This window comes from Ammospiza nelsoni, chromosome 2 (assembly GCF_027579445.1).
Source record: "Ammospiza nelsoni isolate bAmmNel1 chromosome 2, bAmmNel1.pri, whole genome shotgun sequence".
Taxonomy (NCBI): domain Eukaryota; kingdom Metazoa; phylum Chordata; class Aves; order Passeriformes; family Passerellidae; genus Ammospiza; species Ammospiza nelsoni.
The window spans coordinates 28,786,204-28,809,216 of NC_080634.1; the positions used below are offsets into that span (position 1 = coordinate 28,786,204).

At 47.9% G+C, this 23,013-nt stretch overlaps 1 protein-coding gene across 1 annotated transcript in view; it reads right to left on the bottom strand.

Annotated features, from left to right (window-relative positions):
• FSTL1 (follistatin like 1) overlaps positions 1 to 23,013 on the bottom strand; it is a 53,639-nt gene that overhangs the window by 3,204 nt on the left and 27,422 nt on the right. The window contains exons 3-10 of the mRNA XM_059493468.1: positions 11,613 to 11,717; positions 10,252 to 10,381; positions 8,584 to 8,616; positions 6,862 to 6,992; positions 3,811 to 3,929; positions 2,954 to 3,066; positions 2,058 to 2,168; positions 253 to 350 (exon numbers count right to left, since the gene is read on the bottom strand). Of these exons, the coding sequence (XP_059349451.1) occupies positions 253 to 350; positions 2,058 to 2,168; positions 2,954 to 3,066; positions 3,811 to 3,929; positions 6,862 to 6,992; positions 8,584 to 8,616; positions 10,252 to 10,381; positions 11,613 to 11,717 (840 nt within the window). The remainder of the gene's footprint in view (positions 1 to 252; positions 351 to 2,057; positions 2,169 to 2,953; positions 3,067 to 3,810; positions 3,930 to 6,861; positions 6,993 to 8,583; positions 8,617 to 10,251; positions 10,382 to 11,612; positions 11,718 to 23,013) is intronic.

The window sequence follows — 23,013 nt, forward strand, 5'->3', positions numbered from 1 at the left end:
TGAAGCTCTACATTGACACAGGAATTGGTAGTGCTCTGAAGTCTTTGATCCATCCACAGACAGTGCCAACACTGGCTTGTAGCTGAAAGCCCCACACCTGATCTTGTCCCCACAGGCAAGAGATTTACTCTGCTCCTCCTTCTACCTCTTACTCCCTTCTACTTCTAGAAGTCTCCAAGTGACAGAAACAGAAGGAACCCATCTGGCAAGGGGAGGCTCAGTGCAAGCAGACCTTCCCAGCTTCATGCTGACCTGATGCTTCTGCAGTTCCTGAACGTATCTGGCCATCTCCTCCTCAGTCAAATCTTGATCAGGTCGGTGTCTCTGAGCAGGCACCTTCTCATTCCTCCCTAGAAGCAGAAATGGAGTTTAGTGTTTCACAAATAGGGGATGCAAATTTCAGATGCTGAACCATGAAGAACAAAGAGAGGCAGGTCAGGCACAGCATCCCTCAAGCTTAGGAAGCCTTTGCTGGAGGGTGGTATGGGTTGGCTACTTAGAAAGAGAACAGGCCTTGTGGCTGCCTGGGACTTCACAACTTGAGTGTACAATCTGTCCCTGTCTCTCCCTCCCATGTGACTGATAATAAAGCCATGTAGAAGAGGCTGCATATTATTGAAAAGAAACACCTATAATTAGCTCAAACATCTTGGCCTCTTGAAGGGAATAAATGGAAGCTCAGTGCAACCTAAGTACAATAACTGATATCTAATGAAGAGGTAATTTTACTCAATGAAGATGTAACTTGCTGATGTGTTTGATCTGATTCTTCAGTTTCATTATTCCTCTAACAATAGCCTCTAACTCCTCTGCTGCTCTGACATGGGCAGAAAGTCAAGGAATCGTTATGCCATTGCATGCTTCTGTCATGGATGCCGGGAACAAAGTAGGCAGCAAGAACAGGTGTTGCATAGCAACTTTGAAGGTTGTTTCTGGGGAGGCAACAAAAAGAGTCTCTCATTCTGTTGCTTTATCTATGACACCTACATGAAGCTCCTCTGGCAGCTCTATTAATACTACAGTTGTCTTTTCTCAGGTGAGTTCCTGCTGCTACAGCTAAGTCTGAGCTGAGGTGATCCTGAAGCCTCTGCTGCAGAAGATCAGATAAACATGAAAAGCTCTGTACACACTGCTGCTGTTTCCCTCTCTCCTACTCTGCCCAAGCTATAGATCTGAACCAGTATACTCCTGGCAGGTCCCACACAGCACTGAAATAAAGCTCCTGCAAGGGCCTGGTTTCTAGGGAAGAAGGATATAAAAATGCAGCAAGGACTGAATTTCTAGGGGAGAAGGCCAGAGAAATGCAGCACGATGCTGGGAGGATGGATGTGGCTCCTTGGGAAGGACCCATACATTTGCCAACACAGGGAAAAGGTGGCATTCCACTGGCCCTGAACTATGTGTGAGAAGGTGAAACAGAGAGCTGTTGTTCACAACTGCACCACGACCTCTCACAATTGTACCTGGCTGTGCAAGTTTAAGGGCCTTCCAAAAGAGGAACAAACAACCCTCCCTTACTATAGCACCATCTCCCTTCATCAGCATTATTCTGCAGTTTTTGTGGCAAGAAGCTAAAGTGCTTTCTTGGCATTGGATGAAGGTTCCTATATCCCCTCTTGATCAAGACAGGATCCTAGATCCTCTTTTACAAATTCCATAAACACAGATACGGGCATACGGGATATGGGCACGTATCCTGACTTGCTCACGCCTACACATACAGTAGCAGCCAGTGACCTATTTGGTTTGCACCAGCAGGATGCAGAGTAGCTCTAGTCTGGAAGACTTGTGCTGAATTTTCATGACACCAAATCCAAACTACAAACCCCATCAGCATTGCCCCGAGCCCAGTTACATAATTTCTGACCTCTGGAACAGTACCAGCTTAGGTTTGACTACCATGGAACAAGTGAGGGTTATGCAGAAACCAGCCATGGAGAAGCTGAGGAAAAGCTGGAGAGAGAAGAACCCTGGATAGCTGGTGCCTTTGGAAGGACACAGAGTGAGAATTCTTCTGTCCAGACCCACACACAGTAACTTTCTGGGGAGATACGGACCCTCGCACGTCATCGCGGTGCACACCCAGTTCCCACAGGCGCAGACGCAGCGGTTGCACTCCACCTGGGTCTCTGCTCCGTCCTCGTAGGTCTCATCTTCCAGGGCACACTCTGAAGAGGCACAAAACAAAGGCAGTGCTTGTGAGAGAGTGAGCAGGCTAAAGGAAACATACTTTGGAGATGCCTTGGTTGAAGGGGAAGCCTTCCTTCCCCCAACCATCAGAAGTTTCCTCATGACTAAAATATTCATGCTGAATTTGGTGAGTGAAATCAGCCAAAATATAATTTGGGAAAGTCAAACCCTTTGTTTTTCTTCATCAGAAGAACACATTTCAATTTCTCAATTCCAAATGAAATCTCAGTGTTGGATTTGTTTGAATTTCCTTATTTGTTACACAAAGAAAAGAACTCCTGAAATGAAAGCTTGGGTTATTCTGATCTAGGTGATGATAAGTTGGGGAAATTATTTGGAAGGATAGTGAACTTTGAGATGGTCATCAGGGAGGCTCTCTCTGTGAAAGGCAGAGCATAGCAGGACTTTGGTCTGGTCTGACTTTCCTAAGTTATCGGGCCATGAACTCCTCACATGATTGACCTCTGCACTGTTAAATACATGCCTTGATCTTACAAGCATACCATACCCATTCAACCTATGTCCTTGCTTCTAAAATCCAAACCTTTCTTATTACAAGAGCTGCAGGAGCTCTGGGACAGTAAAAGCAGTACTCTCAACAATGCAGGGAAAAAGGGTGCTGTTGGAAAAGAGGCAGGCATATATTAAAATTATCTCTGGCTGTGGAGTTACAGCACCCGATGTCTAGCCTGAAGCTGATCTCTTTTCTTTCCTCCCTTCCCAGGACCCCTCTTGTTCCCCAAGATAAGTGAGGAGTTCCTACTTTTCTCTGGTGGGTTGAAGGATGGGCTGAGGCACTTGAGAAATTCATTGAAGCTGAGCTTCCAGTCAGCATTTTCATCTGACAGCTCGATGAGGGCATCTACGCAGAGTCCCCTGAAAGGAAACACAGAGGCTTGTTCTGCACAGGGCTGTGCTAGGCCAGTGCCTGCTCCACTGTCTTCAGAGTGCAGGTGACTAAAACCAGTAATAACTAGGGAGACTCCAAGATGTCTGGCACAAGTGGCTTCTCTAAGGAAACCTCATGGGATACAGAGAAAAGAAGAACAGTCACAAAATACTCTGTCTGGCAGCGGGCTGGGCAGTGGGGGGATATTGAGAACAGCAGGAATGGGACATCCACATTTGTTGACATCTGCATGCTGTCACACAAGTAGAGATGCAAGCACAGCATAACCACAAGCAGCATTTTTTTCACACAGTGGCAGACAAAGAAAGAGGGAAGCCTCTCAAACCATAGCGGCCTATGAATGGTGTTTTCCCACCATCTTCCTTGCACTGGATGTAGCTATTAGGCAAAAGGAGAGGGCAGTCCCCAGGAAAGCTAATTTATTAGGAAATAGAAAGAAGATGACAAATCTTCTGTTACCCAACTCCCTTCTGGCTGCACAAGTGCTACATTTAGGGCAAAAGAGGATTGGAATACATGCCTAACATGAAGGGTAGAGACAGGACTGCTCCTCTTGTGTGTTCACACCTATTTAAGGTGGAAGCCACTTCCTACACAGTTAACTCTGCCAGTGCAAGCCCTAGCTGATATTTACCATGAGTGAATTTTCATCTTCCATTCTACCACATCTGCCCCCCGGTCCTCCCTCTGGCATCCTGTCCACTGCCCACCTGAGCAACTTGTTGGTCTCCTGGTCCATGTAGGTGGTGATGTTGATGGCAGTCTCATTCTGCTCCACAAACTTCAAGAATTCAGTGGAGTCCAAGCGAGAATCACCATCATCAAAGCTCTGTAGGGGAAGATGGGAAGATGTGAGAAGCTCTCATTTATCTGTTCAAAGCACCCCTTCCTTCTTCCACTTCCATACCTACATAGCATTTTGAAGCTTTAGTGAGACAAGTTCCATTATCCCTGTTTTTCACAAAGAAAGAGGCTCAGAGGAAAGCAGCAACATATCCACATTAGCCTCAGAATAAGAGAGAAATGATCCTAGCCTTGTTCTCACAGATAAGCTACACTGCCTCTCATTCACCTCCTGCTGCTTGATTTATGGCTCTAACCCTATTTCTTCTCTTTGTTTCAGCCAGCTCTTAGCTTTCTTATATACCTCCTGCCTTAGAGCAGACCAGCTGCATTCAAGGAGGTGTCAGCTTTCCAATATGGGTAAATCCAAAGCTGTGCCTGGACTCTGACAGTGACAAAAGGGAAAAATCACAGGAAGCAATTTTCTGCTGATACCAGGGAAAAAATTTAATGCAATAGCACAACACCTCAACTTCTTAAGGTCCTGACAAGACTCCTGGCACTGAAGAGCAGCAGCTTTAGCCCCAAAATCCTGGCTGTACTCCCAAAGAAGTAATTGCATTTTGCTTTCCTGTTTGGAGATGTGACACCACAGCACTGGGCACTCAGCAGGATCTGCTGTGCCGCCTCAGAGACAGCTGCATTGCTGTGAAGGGAAAATTAATCCTGCACACAGACTGCTGCCACCTAATTTTTGCTGTGTGATTGGGGCAGGTCACTGTGGCTCCTTGTGCAGTGCTCTCAGGAATGCTGGAATACACACTGCCTGTTGTTACCTCTGTGTGTTTCAGGAGAAACATCTAGGACTAGGGAAATAATCCTGTGTGACTGCTCCACATGGTAACTTCCACTAGACTTTGAAGCTGCTTTTTATTATGAAAATGACTGCAGTTCTCTTAATGACCCAGACTGTTAAGTGAGTTTTCTTGCCTTTCAAAGTTATGGTCTACATTAGGGCATTCCCACAGAGATTCTCCAAAATGGAGCAGCTTCCTACTACCAGTCTTGCTCCTCTTGAAATAATGTCCTTCAAGGTCATGACCTGCATGACAAGTAAAGCACATCCCAGTGAGCCCCAAAGTCAGGCTTGCAGGAGGGAAAAGCTTAATGCCACATCTACAAACCTTCCCATCAAGGAGAAAAGGGAAAAGCTTCATTTCAACTATGCCTCCAGTGTTTCCTACATGCAGCACAGGAATCAGGCCATTTGCAGGAATGCAGGGCATGAAGAGCCCCACAGCTTGGCAGGACAAAATTCCTCCAGTAACAGCAGACATATGTTGCTGACACAAATTTCTGTGTGTTTGAAGCCATTTAGTTTGCTTTGCCTTGATTTGTCCCAAGTTGTTCAAAACTCTGAATTCTGCTTTAAAAATGTTTCAAAGCTTAAAGAATAAGGCAGTTGAAAAGGTGGATTACCACCTGATAGAGAATCACGGAATCATTAAGGTTGGAGAAGACCTCCAAGATCATCAGCCTTTGATTGAACATCACCTTATCAACTAAACCACAGCAGCAAGTGCCACATCCAGTTGTTTCTTGAACCCTTCCAGGGATGGTGATTCCACCACCCCCCTTTGCAGCCACTGTTTCCCCACCCTGTAATTCTGCCTGGCATTGTTGTGACCCAAATGCAGGACCCGACACTTGCCCTTACTGAACCTCATACTGTTGACCTTGCCCATGGAAATTCTCCCTTTGGAACGAGCAGAGGTATTTCATTGCCATAACATCTCCCACCCAGTGGCTGGGATCAGTGCTCCAGAAAAAGTGGGACAGTAAAGAGAACGTGAGGCTGCCTGCCTCTGAGCTCAGCCTCAGGATATCACCAGCACGCTGACAGGCGTGGGGACAGTGGGTGTGTGGTGACAGTGGAACAAGCCCATGGCTGGCTCATGCATTTCAGCAAAGCCCATGACCTGGGGAGACCCTGCAAAAGTGGCTGGGCACAGCATATTTGCAGGCAGTGGGACTAACACAGGACACTGCTGCTTTTTGGTGCTGGCAGGCACTGACAGGAGTGCCCAGGGCAGTGGATTTCCACTGCAAATGTGAGGATGTTCTGTGGAGCGAGGGGACCAGCTCGCTCCTCTGTCTCACCAGGGGGTGCCATTGCCATGGCAAATTTGCTTGCAGTGCTAACTCATGTCAGGCACCATTAATCTCTGGCTGTCAACAGCTCATGATTTAAATGCTCTCCCCTCTTCCCCACCTGCTCCTCCAGCTCCATCCTGAATGCTTTGAAGTCTCTGTCAGGAGCCAGGCATGAGGGGGAGGGACACAGCAGTGCATGTGGCAGGAGCATGGGAGAAGCTTGGGATCTGCTGGTTACAGAAGGGGGTGCAGATGGGCTGAGGGATAGACTGACAGGGAGGAGGGAGGAACAGGATTATTGCAAGGCCCAAGACTCAAGTGGCTTTCACTCTACAGAGTACTAGGGAACTGCCAGCTCTCAGCCACAACTGGGACATATTCCTTGAAGCCCCCAAATGTCCCTTATACCCACCTCAGCATGGCCTTGGCACTATCTAGACCAAAAAATCAGCAGCCCCTGCCACAGCTTCCTGCATTTCCAGCACTTTCACCTCTTTTCCTCTGGCATTTTATCCAAGATTAGTTCTCTACTCTGCTACAGGCACATGAGGCTTGTCCTCTTCCTTTTCCCCAGGGCAGATCAGACACCAGGAATCAGAGATGCTCCACATCTGGTTGTCACAAACTGTGTCAATGTCTCAGTCAGTGGCTGCTGCAGGCAGCCCATAACACATCAGGCTGTAGGACTTATCAGATCCCTCTGGTCCCCAGCTCAACAGGCACATCACACACTGGAGCCTCTCAGCTGGGGGCACAGCAGCTGTCATGCAGTGGCAAGGCAAGAAATGTTGTCTGGGCTTTGAGGCAGGTGCTGCTCTACTTGCCTTGAAATATTTGTCCAGGACTTCACTGTAGTTACTGCCCTTGGAGAACCACCCATCTGGGATAATCTCAGCTTCCAGCCACTGGATCACCCGGCGCCGAAGCTCGTCCCTGTCCGACTGGTAGCAGACAACTGTGATGGGAGACAGTGCAGCAGAAGGAAAAACAAGAGTGAGAGAAATCAGGGTGCAGGGAGATCACAAAGAGAGGGCTGGAAATAAAAGGCAGCCAGCTCGCCCTGATGGCAGCTTGCAGCCCCTCGGTCCAGTCCTTGGGGTTACATCACTGCCAGACCCAAGCAGATTTGACATGTGCTGAATAGTGGATGGGCTGTTGGTGACACCATGTGGCACGGCTGGAAAACAACACTCCTACCATGTGGCACGGCTGGAAAACAACACTCCTGCCAAAGCTCTTCCTTCCCATTCCTGAAGCTTGTGGAAGAACAACCCGGAGCTGACTCATCTTGGTGTGAAGAGTCCCAGACTGAGGGAGGAAGGTGACTGACAATGTCCCCAGGCTTCCCGACACTGCGTAGAATTGTCATTCAGCTGTCAACCCTAAAATACCAAAACCTCTATCCTCTGCAAGGGGGAAGACTAGACTGAGCAAACCTTTCTACCACTCTGTCTCCAAGACTGGAATTTTAGGGCCTATTATCTCAGGAAATACTGTTTCTTCAAAGCCCTGGTTTGTCCACTCTGACTGGAAATGAGAGGGGGTCAGGCTGGGCTTATTCATTCACAGTGCTTGCCAGTGTCACAGGTTTCTCCAGAGCAGTTATCACTTTGTGTGCTAATACAAACTGTAATTTAGAAACAAAACTGAAAGCCTAGCTGGGAATTGTCACACCTTTGCTGCCCAGTGGTCAGCAAAGCCAGAAAAGGAATCAGTGTGCATTCATGTCACTTGCACACACTAACGATCTTCTGAATCCAGTGACTACTATCACAAGCAGATGGAGAGATTAAAGAAATCAGCTCTGTAGGGATTCTGCATGTTTCATTTTGTAGTTCTTTAAAACTGCTTTAGGGTGGTGACCATGCTCTGACATGGTCCTTCCTCTTTAGTTTGTGTGAGACTTTGCTCTCATCTGTTAAAGTTGATGATTATACAGCTCCAGTATTTAGAGGTCATGAATAGGAAAAGGCTCTCCTGATGACAAGCCATGGCCCTAAAATCCAGTGTTAAGTACACATGGCAATCAATACATAAGGGGAGAAACCAAGCACAGGGAATCAAAGAGACTTAAAATTTAGGTGATCATAGAATCATTTAGGTTAGAAGAGACTCAAGATCATCTTGCTGGCTGATGGTACAGGCAGTTCAGCTGTACCTGATTCTCTGCCGCTGCACTCATTGGTTCATCACTCCTAAAGCAAAGTTTCCTTTTAAAAGAGTGCTCCATCCCTCAGTCTGGGTGATGAACACAGTTTGAGTCCCTGGGGGCAAACTGGGTTTCATTGCACCTAGTCTATGCTGAGTCCCTGAGACATCCCAGCACAGTGAAAAGCCCAGGAGATGTATGAGCTCTGAAAGGTTACCCAAGAGTAAAGAGCTGGGCAATCACCTTTCAGCTGATTTATCAACTCAGACTCTTGTACAGCCCATTCAGGGTATGCTTTTTACACAGAGCTCTGTACCCCCCAGCACACCCCCTACCCATCTCCCAGAGCACACAGATTCATACAGAGGCCTCAGCCAAACAGGACACAGCTTCTTACCTGGACTTGCAGCTGGATTCTCAGACTTCTTCTCTGTTAATGGAAAGACAGAAAAGGACATTTCTGATACAGTGTGAAGCAATACAAATCTCTTCCCACCATGGGTAAAAGCAGACGAGTCTTTGGGTATATGCGGGCCACATACATGATTGAGGGGCTGGAATCCCTGGACCATGAGGAATACTGAAGACAGTTTAGACCAAAGAATTGAAGGCTCAGGGACAATCTCATCAATGTTTATAAATCTGATGGAAGGAAATGAGGAAGACTGCACCAGACTTTTATCCATGGTATTCAGTGACAGGGTAAGAGACAGTGGGCACACATTTAAACACATGAAACTCTGTCTGAACACAAGAAAATCATGCAGCTACTGTGTGTGTGAGTTAAACAGGCCCACTGATGAGGCAAAATCCTTGCTCCTAAAGTTATTGAGGTTCCTTAGGAACATGGATGATAGTATTGGTTTTAGGAGTTTATCCTCAGAGCATGACTTTTCCTCAGCAGTTAAACTGGGACACTTATCTGGCTGAATCCAAAAGCTTAGAGTGAGGCAGCAGGAGCAAAAGGTTGCCCTGCTCTCCTGAGTGCCACACTCCCAGAAGCTTGGGGAGACAATAGCTCCAAGGTCCCCCCACAGTCAAGGTGTGAGGATTTTGAGTGCACTAATGAGGGCCTTAATGACCCTGCTGGCCTCACCTAGAGCCTCCATCCAAACTCTCTAACTGTGAACCACGAGGCTCCATTTCATATCTGATTCCTCAACTCCTAGTCCTTGCCTGTGATTATCATGTTGTAGCCATGCCTGTCTCCAGCTCTGTTACAACCACTCTCTTCCATAGACTGTTGATCCAGGCTCTGTCCTGGTGGCTGTGTTCCCACCTTGATCTCAGCCCTGCTATGTAGCAGGCACAGGGCCTGCAAGGGCCCTGTGGCAAGCAGAAGCCCAGAGATAGGAAATGCCAAGTCATGGTGAATGGCTAGAAGCCCCAGTTCTGCCTTTGGACCCCTGCTTATCTCTCTGGAAGCCCATGGGTCACTTTCCTCTAACCCTTGCCATTGGACCATTTCTGATCCCCCTGTACCCTGTTTTAGGCTGGTTCTGGTAGAAGAGCTGTCGCTGGAACCCTTCACAGAAGATTCATTTAAGACATCGCTGTGGAACTCTAAACTGCCTTCTCCTCTCTCTCCCTGTGTCTGCCTGCCTAGGCACCTAGCAAGCTGAGAGCTGAAATCACAGTGAGCTGATAATCACTAAAGAGCTGATATCCCTTAAGCTTGCTAAGGTTGCCTGCAGCTGAGAGCTGCCAGGGAATCAGACAGTCTGTCCCCAATAGGACTGTACTATCCAGCCTGTGGCTGAATTAACGCCACAGGCTGCATCACTGTGAGCTTGTGTGCCTCTTGTCTTGATTCTGATTACCAGAGTCACCAGCCCTGACTTCACAACTTGATTTCAGGCCTACTTCATCACTGCCAGCTTGCCTGGTCGTCTGGACTCTTGCTTGAATCTGGCTCCTGTTCAGAGGCTTGCCTTGTTTACCCCACTCAGCAACTGTGGGACAAGGTCTTGCTGGTGAGGCCTCTGCCTTGCCTTGTTATCATACCATGCTTCCCTTCCAGCTCTTTGTCCCTGAGAGTGTATCCAGCCCTCCTTGCCAGGGTTACCTTTGCAGTGGCCATCATAGTCCACCTGGATCTTGGAGCCGGTGAGGCAGGCGTCACGGTGCAGCTCACAGTGGTTCAGGTACGTCTTGCCATTGCTCCCACACACAGGCCTCTTGTGAGGTTTGCATTTCTGTGGGAGAGCCAGAGAACACAGCCTTTCACCTGCCTCCTTGGGACAGCTCGGTGAGTCCAACCATAGCCCAGCTCAGGAGAAGTCCTTGGCATAGTCCCCTTGGCCCTGTGTTTGGAACAGGCTAACTCACCCATCATTACCCCAGGAAAACCCACACAGAGAAGTCTGTGGGTGTGAGTTCAAAGGCCTCACTTCATCCCAGTTTCCATCACCACCAGCATGACAGGAGTCTTTCTGAGAGCAAACATCTGCAGAGAAATCAGTGCTCAGCAGAAATATGGAGCATAATCCTGCAACTGCTGCTCCATGTGCTGTGGCCATGCCTGCCCAGAGGTGCTTCTGTGCCTCTGGTCTCCATGCTTGCACTTGGTTGGCTCCATTGCATCTCTCTGCAGACTCTGCTCCACCCTTCTGCTACCAAATGCCAGAATAAGCCATCAGCCATGAACAAACAGCACAGCCCACAGCAAAGAGAGTTCACCAGTGCCACTGTTCAGGCTATGAGCTTCTCTCTTCTGTCCCTTTTGGTCTGGCCAAGCCTACCCAGAGTGACAGACTCTCTTCCTACTAACAGAGCATTTCACTCTCCAGTGCCCAGGCTGGTCATGCCAGAGCTGCAAGCTCTGAGGGAAGGGGGAACAAAGAGCCACATGGCCATTCCCAGGAGCCAGGCAGAAATGTTTTGAAGGCACGGAGCAGAGCACAGTAGGGAGACATTGTGTCCCTACAGCTGGGAAAGGCTCTTCTAATCATCTCTGACTCCCTGCTGGATACAGCTATTCATCCTTACAGCACTCTACCACAATTATTTCCATTTTACAAAAGCTGATTTTTAGTAGGGTGCTTGTAACCTACTCAAACAAGGCGCCAGTGAGGGCAGACTGTCTTGGAGCTCACAGACCACTCCCTAGAGTGCCCTTCAAACCAGCTGCACATCCATACCCCCCTGGGCTTTCCCAACAAAAGTCTCCTGTGCGTGTAAAGACCCTAGGCAGTCCTGCAAGCAGCACAGCTGTGAGTCCCAGACTGTATCTACCCTGCAGGGGGCTCTTCCCCCACACAACACTGGAAACAGTCCTGCTGTTTGAAGAGCCACTGTGACTTTGCAGCTGCTTCAAAACAGCCATAGCCTAATTCCATCAGGGGATCCTTCCAGTGACAGAAACCCATCTGAGGGGTGATGGTGGTGCCACCTGTCCCAGATACAGAACCTGTGCTGCTCCCATACCTCAATGCACAGGCAGGTTGGCTCTCCCTTCTCTGTCACTGCACACTCACGCCCAGCTCCACAGAAAACATTGGCACAGATCTTAGATTTGCTCCTTGGCTCTTCCTGCAAGACACAAAGTCAGAGACACAAAATACATCATTACCCACAAGAGTAACAACACAGTTAAAAAAAATAGCACATTTAACTGGTATCAGGACCAAAAGGTACCATGGTGTTAAGGTGGGGGTGACAGAACAAGAGAGACATGACTTCAATAGATGGACAGCTCAGACAATGAGAAGCAGCAGACACAAGAACAAGGGCTACAGTCCCAGGAATACAGGGTTTCCTTCAGGTCATTCCTGGAAAATCACCTGGGAGAAGTGGAGCAAACATGAGCAAGAGGAAGTCTAGCATGAATGGCAAGAATAATTTGCTCATGCCAATGACTGCTGTCTTTAAAATTTCTTTTCACAGAGGGTAGGGAGTAGAAATGTCTTTGCTCAAGACACTTAGGAAGAAGGTGAACATATCCCTAGAGAAAGGTACAACACACACAGGCAGAAGAGATTGCCATCAGGCACCAGATAATGTCCCTGTCACAAAAAACTGACCCATTATCTTGCTTTCACTAGTCAAGATCAAACACTTTAAAGGAAGAACACTGTCATGGATAAGATAATTATCCAGTAATCCTCCCATAATGAAAATTCCTTCCTGGTTCCTGACAGCCTGCAGTTGACTTATGTCCTGCAGCACAATTGATATGCTTTACAATTTTCTCCTAGCCAAAGTCATCACAAGTATTGTTGCTCACATAACTATCAAATATTTTTGGTTTTTTTTCTTGGTGTCCCACAGCATTCCTAAACTGGTGACACCTAGTGTGGAATATTTCCATAGTTTAATCATGGTTTTGATACAACTACCACTTATTTTTATCCATTTAATGCTTTTTTAAAATAGACTTTTAAAAGAGAAGGCAGTTTCAGGGTTCAGACTTTGAAGAGCCTGGCTTAATTCCCTGCTTTGTCATTAATTTCCTTTGTGACTCTCATTTCACTTAACATTTTCCATTGTATGTTGAGTATCTGGTTTAAGCCAGCCAGCTCGCTTCTGCAACAGTTTTGCATCAGAAAGAAGATTAAGGAATGAAAAATAATCAGTGAGATAAGTCAATCACATCTGCTATGTTTCTTCCCTCTAATACAAAAATGTTTTTTCACCTTCTCATCAGAGTATTATTCTTATACTCTGCTCATTTGTGGCATCTTTGTACCTCCATCACTTACTTTTGAAAATAGGTGATGAAAAAGGAACAGAATTTGTCAGAAGAGCAAGCATTATTGACAAATGATTAACACATTTTTTCCTCCTATTTCTTCTTTATTCTAGTTTTTTGTTTGTTTTGATTTTAAACCACAGTTTCAGAGAGGTGCTGTCTTTACTGAACAGCCCACAGAGACAGCCAGATCATTTTCTGAATAACCTTGCCCTGGTCTTCAGAATAGTTTGTTTGCTGGCCTACTGCACAATTCATCAAACCTGAGAAGGTCTTTTCAAATCACTGCAGGAATCCCTCCAGGTTCACATAGTGACAAACATCTCTTGGATTCTCTGCAGGAGTTCCTATTTTGCTGCTTATTCTGTCAAATACAGTGTTTGGACATGCCAGTCTTAGCTGAGAAATGTATTCCATGTCCCAGACCTGTTCTCCCCATGAAGACAGCATCACCCTCCTGCCTCTTCATCTCCTTTCACATTTTGTTTCTGAGCTACAAGTGACACATTATCTCTTCTCCTGCATCCAGCTCTCTCCAGTCATCTTCCAGGGGAGGGCTGGGGTAAATGAACCAGTTACTTCTGGGGTGGGATGGAACAACAGGAGTGCTTCACTGCACAAAGCAACCTCGTGCAGCTCAGCGCAGGGAAGGAAGAATAGCTCATTTTGCAAAATGCACAAAGGAAAACTCTAATTGTCCAAGGCTGGAGTCTGACTTTGGGCACTCACACACCTAAAATGCATGTAGCTACCAAAGTGCTGATCCATTTAAGGGGTTTTGAACAACTTGTCAATCCCTTCAAGCCGTCAAAGACAGAAAAACCAGCTGGGCACAGCTTTGAATGGCCACCCAGTGAGGTCTGTAATCCAGGTGCCTGCAATAGATGGCAGCACTCTGCCTCTCCCATGGACAGGCAGGACTGCCAGCAGCCACCTCCCATCCATGCCCACCAATGCCAAGCCTGGCTTTTGATTCCTGCCTGGGACTTAGGGCACTGCTATAATGCAGCTGGCCTTAACAAGCATCTGCTGTGCCAAGCTCAGATTGCTGGACTCCTCTCCCCAAGGGAGCTCACTTGGAAACCTAGTCTCCAATGTGGCCATCCACAGCTCCCTCCCTGCTAGTGCTAAAGCCCAGGAACCATCCCACAGCTCTTCCATTGGAACCTGGGCAGGGGATGCTGGCAGGGTGACATCACCAGAACAGCTTCTGAAGACACTCTGCCACCTGCCAGGCTAGCAGGCCACATTACTCTGATTTTTCTTATTAATCAAAGCAATACAATTTTCTGATTGCTTCTTCTTATTGCCTTAAGTTGCCCTAGGCTGGCAGGGGTTTGGGACTCATTGCCACATTCCAGCATGGCTTTCTCCACCTCAGGATTCAGCCAGAGGAAGAAATGAAGCAAGCTGCTCTGCCTGCCCTCTCACTCTGGCACAGGGTTTCTCAAAGCCAGCTGTGAGAGCTCTTCTAGCAGCTCCTGGCTGCCTTGCCAGCAAATGTGGGAGTCTCCTGTGCACAAATGACAGTGTAACAGGGACAGAGGTGCATGACTGGATGAGCCCAGTGGGGGTATGCAAATGGGGCTTTATAATCTCCTGATTCTCTGGTGATCTCCCAGAATCTACCAGCCAAACTGGTTTCTTGTGACAGATACTCTGATAGTGACAGATACTTACCTTGGACCTTGTAATATATGTTTTTATAAAGCTTTACCTGCTGGAGTCGTGTGAGTGAGGATGGCAGCTGCCACTTAATTATTGAATAGTCCATCCTTGCACCTGCCTTGTAAAAGCTTTAAAATATAAACCACAAATTTTAAAAATTTAAAACGTAAAAAAAAGACTCCACAGTGTTTTAACATCATTGCCCTTAAATTAATTAATATCAGGATTTACTGGAATCACAGCTTTTACACTGCTTTGTCTCTGAGAGCTGCCTGTGCCTTTTCTGTCATCCTGTGCTTGGCAAGTGTCACCCGTTCCAGTCCACAGCGCGCTCAGGCAGGTGGAAGGGAAAGGGCAGAGAGTTGTTATTAATTGCTGCACAGTGGCATTTCCACTGCAAGCCTTGGCAAGGCACTTCCTCTCTTCTGCCTCGAGTGAGGCGCCCAAGCTCTCTCTCTTTCTTTTAGGTACTCCTCTGCTGCCCAGAGAACAAGTGGGAAGGTGTAAAAGCTGCCAGGATGAAGCCAGGGCAGGAGTGCCTGTGCCTTTGGAATGTCTGCCACAGCACAGGGGCACTCTGACCCTTCACCTGCAGGGGCACGACCTTCACAGCCATCTTCTCTGGCAAGGACCATGGAGAAGGCTGTTCTCAACAGCTCAAGGGCCAGAAGTTCAGGGCAGCTGGGTAGCATCATGTATGCATAGCCCAGCTTGTACACAGAAAATGGGGATGGGAATGCACAATGCATTTGGAGGGCTGGGAAGTGTAACCCTGTGGATGAAGGTGCATGTTAACAGGTAAACACTAAGCAGAAGACCTGAGCTGACAGTGCAGAGAGTCACATGCAATGCCTCTGCCTCAGCTGTTGTCTCCTGAGGAGCAAGGAGGAAAAAGACATTTCCAAGGCACCCGCAGGCAAAAGCCAGAGGCAATGCCAGTGGTGAAGGATCGCCATGGCAACCAGCAATGCAGGGCCTCAAGGTGGAGAGCTAAAATTAGGAAATTAGGCAGTGGAAAGGGCTGTTTCTCATCTCTGGCAGCATCTGGTGCTGAGAAGTTGGACCCCCAACACAGAGTAAGCACAGACATCCGGAGCATTTCCGAGTCCCTGCCTGCGCCCGGCTGTCCAGGACCGAGTGTGACTTGACGCACCAAGGCAGTGCCAGGTCTGCACAGGATCCCAAGGTCCTGCCTGGTGCTGTGCCTGCTCTGCACTAGTGGGACTGCATGGAAACAGTGCAGTGTCTGCAGTGATTGTAGAAATGGCAGAAAAGAGGTGTCATGGCTCCTTGCCATTGCAAGGGTACTGCCCACTGCAGCTCTCCCTTGGCTGCCTCCTCCCCTGGCCCCTACTGAACCATGACTGTCTGGTGTCCCTTGATGGGAATTGGGACTTTCCCAGCTTGTGAAAGTTGAAACCATGAACAATTCAATGACAAAACACCTCTGTAAGGAACAACAAATTCCACCTGCAGAGAAGAGCTGTGCACGCAGCTCCATGTCCACAGTGCCCTACAGCCCGAAGAGAGCAGCAGGAATTACTGCCATTACACACATTCTGGGAAACAAGCAGAAAGATAAGATGGGGAGTTTATATGCTTCACAACAACCCCTCATATTGGCTTGTTTTCTGCATATCTTTCCACATAAAATCTCCTCTTTGAGACCTCAAAAACCTTTTTCTCAGCAGCCCATACTGCATTGGACCTACTGTCCTGCTCCTATTGATACAAGTAACAACCTTTTCTGGTATCAGCAGTGAGGGCAGGTCCTTTCTTCTTTTGGCATCACTTTCTGGAAATACATAAAATTACTTGACCCTCACAAAATGCTCTGTGCTCTTTGCTGTAAAATCAAGGTTTTGTGGTTTTGCCTTGCGTGATGAGCATGGAAATCAAAGTGCTCTAAAGCTGGAGCACTGAAAACTCCTATGGGAGGCAATCCCATGTATTATACAAACTTGAGTATTACACAGAGAAGGCAAAACTAAAGGGCACTAAAATGATGTCTGGGGTTGCAAGACATACACAGATTCTCATGCCTCAGGGAAGGCAGCAGCAAAAGCTGGCTGCAAGTTTTCAGATATAATCAGTACAATTCACAACAGACTCCCCTCCATGCAACAGAGAGAAATAAGCTGTGCAGCTACCTATTTCTGCCAGTCATCCCTACATCTTCACATCCACATCCCTTTTGCCTGTTCCCTGCCACAACTAACAGGGAAGTAGGAATGTAAGGGATCTCTGAACATGCCAAGGTGTTACCCATAAACTGCATAGCCTGTATAATTTCTAAACCAACTCAACATCCAGCCATGAAATTTAGCACCTTGTCTAGCTGTTGTCTTGGCAATGTTTGCTTCTGAACGCAGAAAGATTTGGAAACACAAGGCAGTAGAGGTTAATGATGCAGAAAGCTGAGATAAGCTATGTCTCCTGACTTCCAAACTTCCCTCCTCTCCTGTTGTGGAGCTGGGAGGGAGAAGCATTGTGCTGCAACATTCAAAAAGAGAGAGCTGGGCAGCAGAGCAGCTCAGGGGGTAGCCAGGAAAATTTAGCAACTCCTGTACAGTGATGGCACTGAGAAAGCATTTGGCTTATGTGTTTCATCCCATTACCCAAGTGATTCTCCAGTTCTTTCAGCAGCAGTGTCCTCCTGCAGAGGTCCAGGGAGACCAGCTCCCATGTTCACTGAGGGCACCAAGGGGCAGCCAGCTTGTCACCTCTGGTCATTTGTGCAGCCTGCTCTGCCAGCACGTTTGTCCTGTTGTTTTGGTTTGCACCTAACAAGCAAAGCACTTGTTCCTCCCTGCAAACCTGACCCAATTCCTGTGGCAGCTCCCTGGATCCACTAACACTCTGCTGTGATGGGGCGGAAACTTGGCAGCAGCATAAACTGAGCAGATTAGCGTGAAACAAGCAGGCATCCCTGACACTGGGCTTGCCATAAATAGATAGGTAAGGTGACCATTACAGTTTTCCTTCCTTTGGACTACTGCCCCAGGTTGGAAGAAAATCCACACAAATTATCTTAAATTCTTACTTGGAAGGCTTGAGTTTCATTTAGCAAAAATAAGACTGTGATAAGCCCAGCAAGTGAGGATTGAATCATGCTATTCAGCTCTCCAAAAAAAACAGACATCATCAGGACAATCCCAGGACATCATCACTATTGGAATGGTACAGTAGGCTGTGGAATAAAACATACTCTACTTTGGAATGGAACCTCCTGCCAGAGGTTGCTGTACACATGGGTGCAGGGTCATCTCTCGAACACTTCTGTTGGTCTGGTGTTATCTGGACTCAAAGTGTCACCCTCTGGAACTCCTCCCTCCCCTGCTGCAGGGATCCCACCTGTCTCTGGAAGACACATGGTGCATGTCCTGCTGCTCACACCAGTGAAGGTGTTGCTAGGCAGCTGGAAAGGCTCAAAAACACACTATCCCTGAGCTAGGGAGTCAAAAAAGAAGAGATGTTTGCCAGGCAAAATCTGGACCAGGGCTGGGTTCCCCAAGGGAGTGTGACCTGCTGCATTTGACAATGTTCCCAGTGCTAACAATATCCTATTTGAAGGGTGTCAATACGGGGTCCGTGCTGGATGCCGAGGGGTCCATGCCGTTTAAACTGCAGGACTCCCCCTCCCCCAGCTCCTAAAGCCACCCTGCCAGCGGCAGAACTAACGAAGGCCAGTTTCCAACAGCTCTCTCTGCACGGCCTGTCAGCCAGTTCCAGGGCAGCTCATGGACCCCTTCCTCAGGGGAGGTCTTCACAGGCCCCTCTCATTAAGGCAGTCACCTAGAGTCACAAAACCAGCTGGATCCCATTATCTCGGAGGCCTCCACTGCTTTATCAGCTGTGCCGGAAACAGGCCCATGGATTCAAGGCTCGCTGGAGGCCAGAGACAGGCAGGCAGGCACAGGCAGCCTGCTGACATTGCTTTGCTTCCACAGGGAACCAGGCAGGAATTCCTTTGCAGAGCCCCACACAACATTTCTCTGGCTCAGCCTCTCCTCTTGACAGACTCAACGTCACTGCTGCTTGCAGTCCTGAGGACAGATCCTCGCTCCAGCCCCCTGCCATGAATCCAGGCCCCCTGCTGTCTCCCTGCCACTGACTCTTGTGCTTCCCTTACAGCATTTCCTTTGTGTTGGAGGACAGACCCCATCTCACTGCTGCCCCCTCAGAGCTTCCATCACTAGGGTATTTCAGCCAGCTTCAACCAAGGGCTGTGAACAGAGATCTGGACACAGTGCCAGGAGCTACTGCCCTTCCTGTGGGATGCCTGCCATGGAGGACAGCATGTGCCCCAATCCACCAATCCACACACCTAGACATCAGCCAACCCCTCTTTCCAATACTTTGCCCCTATCTTTTTATATTTTCAACTGACATCTAGGACTGGCTCTCTTAAAATGTCAAGTGCAACCCCTTAAAGGCTTTTAAATGCTTGTGAGATGAATATTTAATGGCAGCTGACTTTGCTCATGGGAAACAAGCCAGACCATACATCTCTGCACATACTGGAAATCAGGGTGTGTTCCCAGAAATCTGGATGCAGAGAAAAGAAAGCAATAGAGGGAAGGAACTGCAACTCCCAGAGCTCATAGGAGGTTCCCTCTCTGCAAACCCGTACCTGACCCATTTGTGTGAGACCTTCCCTGACTTGCTGGCTGCTCAGACCAAGATCCATGGATCAGATGTGACGATTATATGAGCATTGAGCAGGAGAGTGGCTGAGGCTCTGAGTGACCTCTGTGATAAAGGGGGCCCATCAGGTCAGTGACCTCTACATGAGGCCGTGGAAAAACAACACAGCTTGTGAAAACCTGCTTGTAGGAATTCATCCATGACTCTGTCAGGGAAATGGAGATGAAGATGTCTGATGTTTGTACTGTTACTAAAAAAGCCTGCCTGGGCAGCATTGCCTTGCAGACATTGGCAGGATAGATACAGAGCTCTACCTCCCCACTGAGCCCTGTGGAGACGCAGCCTGGACCGCTGGCAGGGGCAGCAGCCCTCACACACCAGCCATGGCTTTCTCATGTCCCACAGAGAGCAGGCAGAAGTTGGTGCCTGCACAGAAAGGGAAGCAAGAACTGGGAAGAAGGAGGGTTTTCTCCCTACAACCTAATCAAGAGCAAAAAGGCATCTGCCAAACAGCTGATATCTCTTACAGCATGTTCCGGAGCCAGGCACACCTCTCGGGGACTCCGCTGCTCAAGGACTCTGTTTTCCCTTTTAAGCTGGAAGGAATGTCTGTGCTCTGGCCCCCACAGCCTCATATTTTCCACCACAAGGCAATGACCAGTGAGGCCCCATTAGGGGAACAATGACATGAGAGTCTGGAGAAGAGGAAATCGCTCCTGCAAACAAGTCTGGAAAATGGCTGCTAGAAGGAAGGGAGCTTGCATCTGGCAGCACTCTCACTCCTGCAGCCTCTCTGCTGCTCAGGCAAAAACACTCCTTATAATCACAGATTCCAAAGTATCATGTCCCAAAGCTGCACTTCTCTCGGCACTATTCCCTCCACCTATCCCTACAGCACCTCAGGAAGGAGGAGTTTGATTCCCTTCTGCTGCATCATGTAGTGAAATTGCCAGCTTTTCCACAACCACCAGGATCTTTCTTACTAGTGTTGTTCCCAGCAAGGCATGGAGGCAGGAGTTCAGAGTGTGACTGATTTGTGCATACCAAAGCAGCTGAAGAGGCTTCAGCTGTAAGCAGGGCAGAATCAGTCCCACAGGAGGACAGGATGTGATGCTCTGCTGCACCATGGTTCTCAGAGGGAGGAATCAAGTTAATCACTTTGTATTTGGATAGAAAAATCACCCTCACGCACAGGGAAGCATCTCAGTGCATGTGAAAGGTCCTAACTGAAGTTAGTAGTACAGGGCCTTAGGGATGAGATCAGTGTCACCCTCTCATGTGACAAGACTGGAAAGGCCCAAGGTGTAAGACTTGCTCAAGAATGACCAGGAGACAGCAGCTCAGCTCCCTCTGCTCTCTGGGAAGCCAGGACCACTTCACTGAGTGACGCACTGTCGGAATTCAGGACATCCCTCTGGCTGTCCTGGATTGCCAGGACCCCTGCCAGGGGGCTCAGAGACCCTGGCACAGAGCCCAAGACACCTGTGACTTTGATTATGACCCATGGAAAAAGTTACCAACCTTAGATGAGGATCTGCAAGCCACAAAAGTATAAGTAGAAAAATAATTAGCTTATCACAGGGTGAGAAATAGATTTTTTTGGGGTTTTTAGAATGGGGGTTCAGGGAGCAAGATGGAGGAATCTGAGTGTGTCCAGCCTTTCTCCTTCTTCTTGGCCTCCATACTCTGCTGTGATGTTGGCACTTTTAGATTGGTTTAGAGTAGAAGCTCACTGTCTAACATAGGTGATAGGTATTGGAAAGTTACTGTAAATATTGTACACGTAGTTGTTAGTATAAAAAGATAACACCACCCTGGGGGCAGGCAGAGTGCCTCTGACTGTCTTGCTGAATGGACCTCAGCTGGACAGGAGAAAAAAATGTATAGACAGGATACAATAAACAACCTTGAGACCAAGAACTGAAGAGCTCTGACTCCTTCTTCGACCCCTGGGCTGGGAAAAGAGACTTTCTAACGTATCTCGGGGTCACTCTGACCAGCTAGAGTCCTGAGAATGCACCAGTTGTACTCCTCATTGAGGCATGATTCTTCTTCCCATATCCTGAGTGCCCAGGGCCAGGCTCTATTTTGCCATGGCTGAGCTCCTAGGAATCACAATTCTCCATCCTATTTTGTTTAAAGCAAAAATAAGAACAAGACCAGCATTGACCTCTGAATTCCAACAGGAGGGTGATGTTCTGTATGTCACAACACTTATGAGTTGTCAGAGGAAGCCTTTGACAGCAGGAAGATGGAGGAAGATGAAGAGTTCAGCCCCAGGGCCTCCACACCAGAGAAGATCTGCATACCACAAACTATTGCTAGCAACTAAACATAGGTGTCATCACCTCTCTCTCTCTAAGCACACCCAGGCTCAGCTGTAAAAGGGAGGTTTCTCTGACAGATGGCATTTCCCCAAAGGTGTATGTTCCTTCCTTCATCTGCCCCATTCTGAGGTACACTGAAACAGCTGCCTGCCCCCACACCCATTACCCAATCTGAGGCAGTTTGTGCCATATACAACCTCAAATGTTCCCTTTTCAGCCCTAAATCTGTGTTGATCCACAGCTCATTCTGTATCATGGCAGCCCTCTTTTTTCATCCTTCATTCCCCTAATTTCCCACACTCTGAAGTCCTGCAAATTTTACTGGTCCTGCCAGTAAGTTTTGTTGCCTCTTTTTTTTGACCGGGGATGATTTATTTCTGAATGGAATCCAAATCTGGCACATTTCTCAGCCATCACCTGGCTCCAACAGAGAGGAGGAAAGAGTGAGCTAAGCAGTGGGAGGCAAATTAGAATTTACAACCCTATGGCATATTCACACCACTTCCAGTAACTGGATACACGGGGGGAATGTAGATTGCAGGAAATGCTGAGGTTTACCAGCAGCCTCCAGCTTCTTGTGCAAGAGTCCTCAGTGGTTTTGTTCCCCTCACTGGGATGGGAATCCAACTGCAATGGATTTGATGATCTCTCTTCCCAGCTCTGTCCCTTAGTCCTTCTTTACTCTCCTTCCACCACAGCCCATTGCAAAAAAAGCAATGGAAATTGCTGTGTGACTGGGGGGAAACACTGAGTCAGCCTCAGTGTGGGAGAGTGAGAACAGAGCTGGAAATAAGCCAGTTCTGTATTTCCCATTTTCTAGCCGGGCTCAAGGATTTGATCAGCTCCTTGTTAAGGCAGAGCAGCTTTGGGTCTGCTCTACCCAGTGGCTCTGCTGGAGGCAGCTGTGGAAGAGCAAATCCCCAGGGGACAGTGCTCTGTCACAGTAATTTCTCTTCTTTGAAGCTTCTCTACTTCATGCAGTCATGAAATCCCCTTTACCCAATGAAAACAGTGAGGAAAGCTCAGAAAATTCCTCATTATTAGGCATTATTTTGTGTAGACAACTATTCTTGGTCTGTGGTATTGAGGGAGCATCCATCCCCTTCCTGAAATCATATAGCTAGGAATGGTTATCAGACTAACAGGAACACCTGAAAATAGAAGTGAAGTAAGGTGAACATGGAAGAGAGGAAAAGTTTGAGTAGGCTGTGGAAGGAACCTGGAGTCTGCTCATCAGTGATGCATCTGCCAAAAAGGCATGGCTCCATCCAAGGTTAAACTGTGTCCCTGTAGCCAGAGGGAGCTGAAGGCAAGTCTGCCAAAGGTCTACCATACTGCAGCCTGCAAAATGCAAACTAGGATTTCAGGAGATGACCTGACAACTGGCAGGTGTGTGCATTTACTGATTAGTATTGGAAAGAGGAGAGAAAAAACTCTGCTGTAAAAACTAAGTGAAAATCCTTGCTGAAACTGGGACATTGGGAAGGCTGCAGAG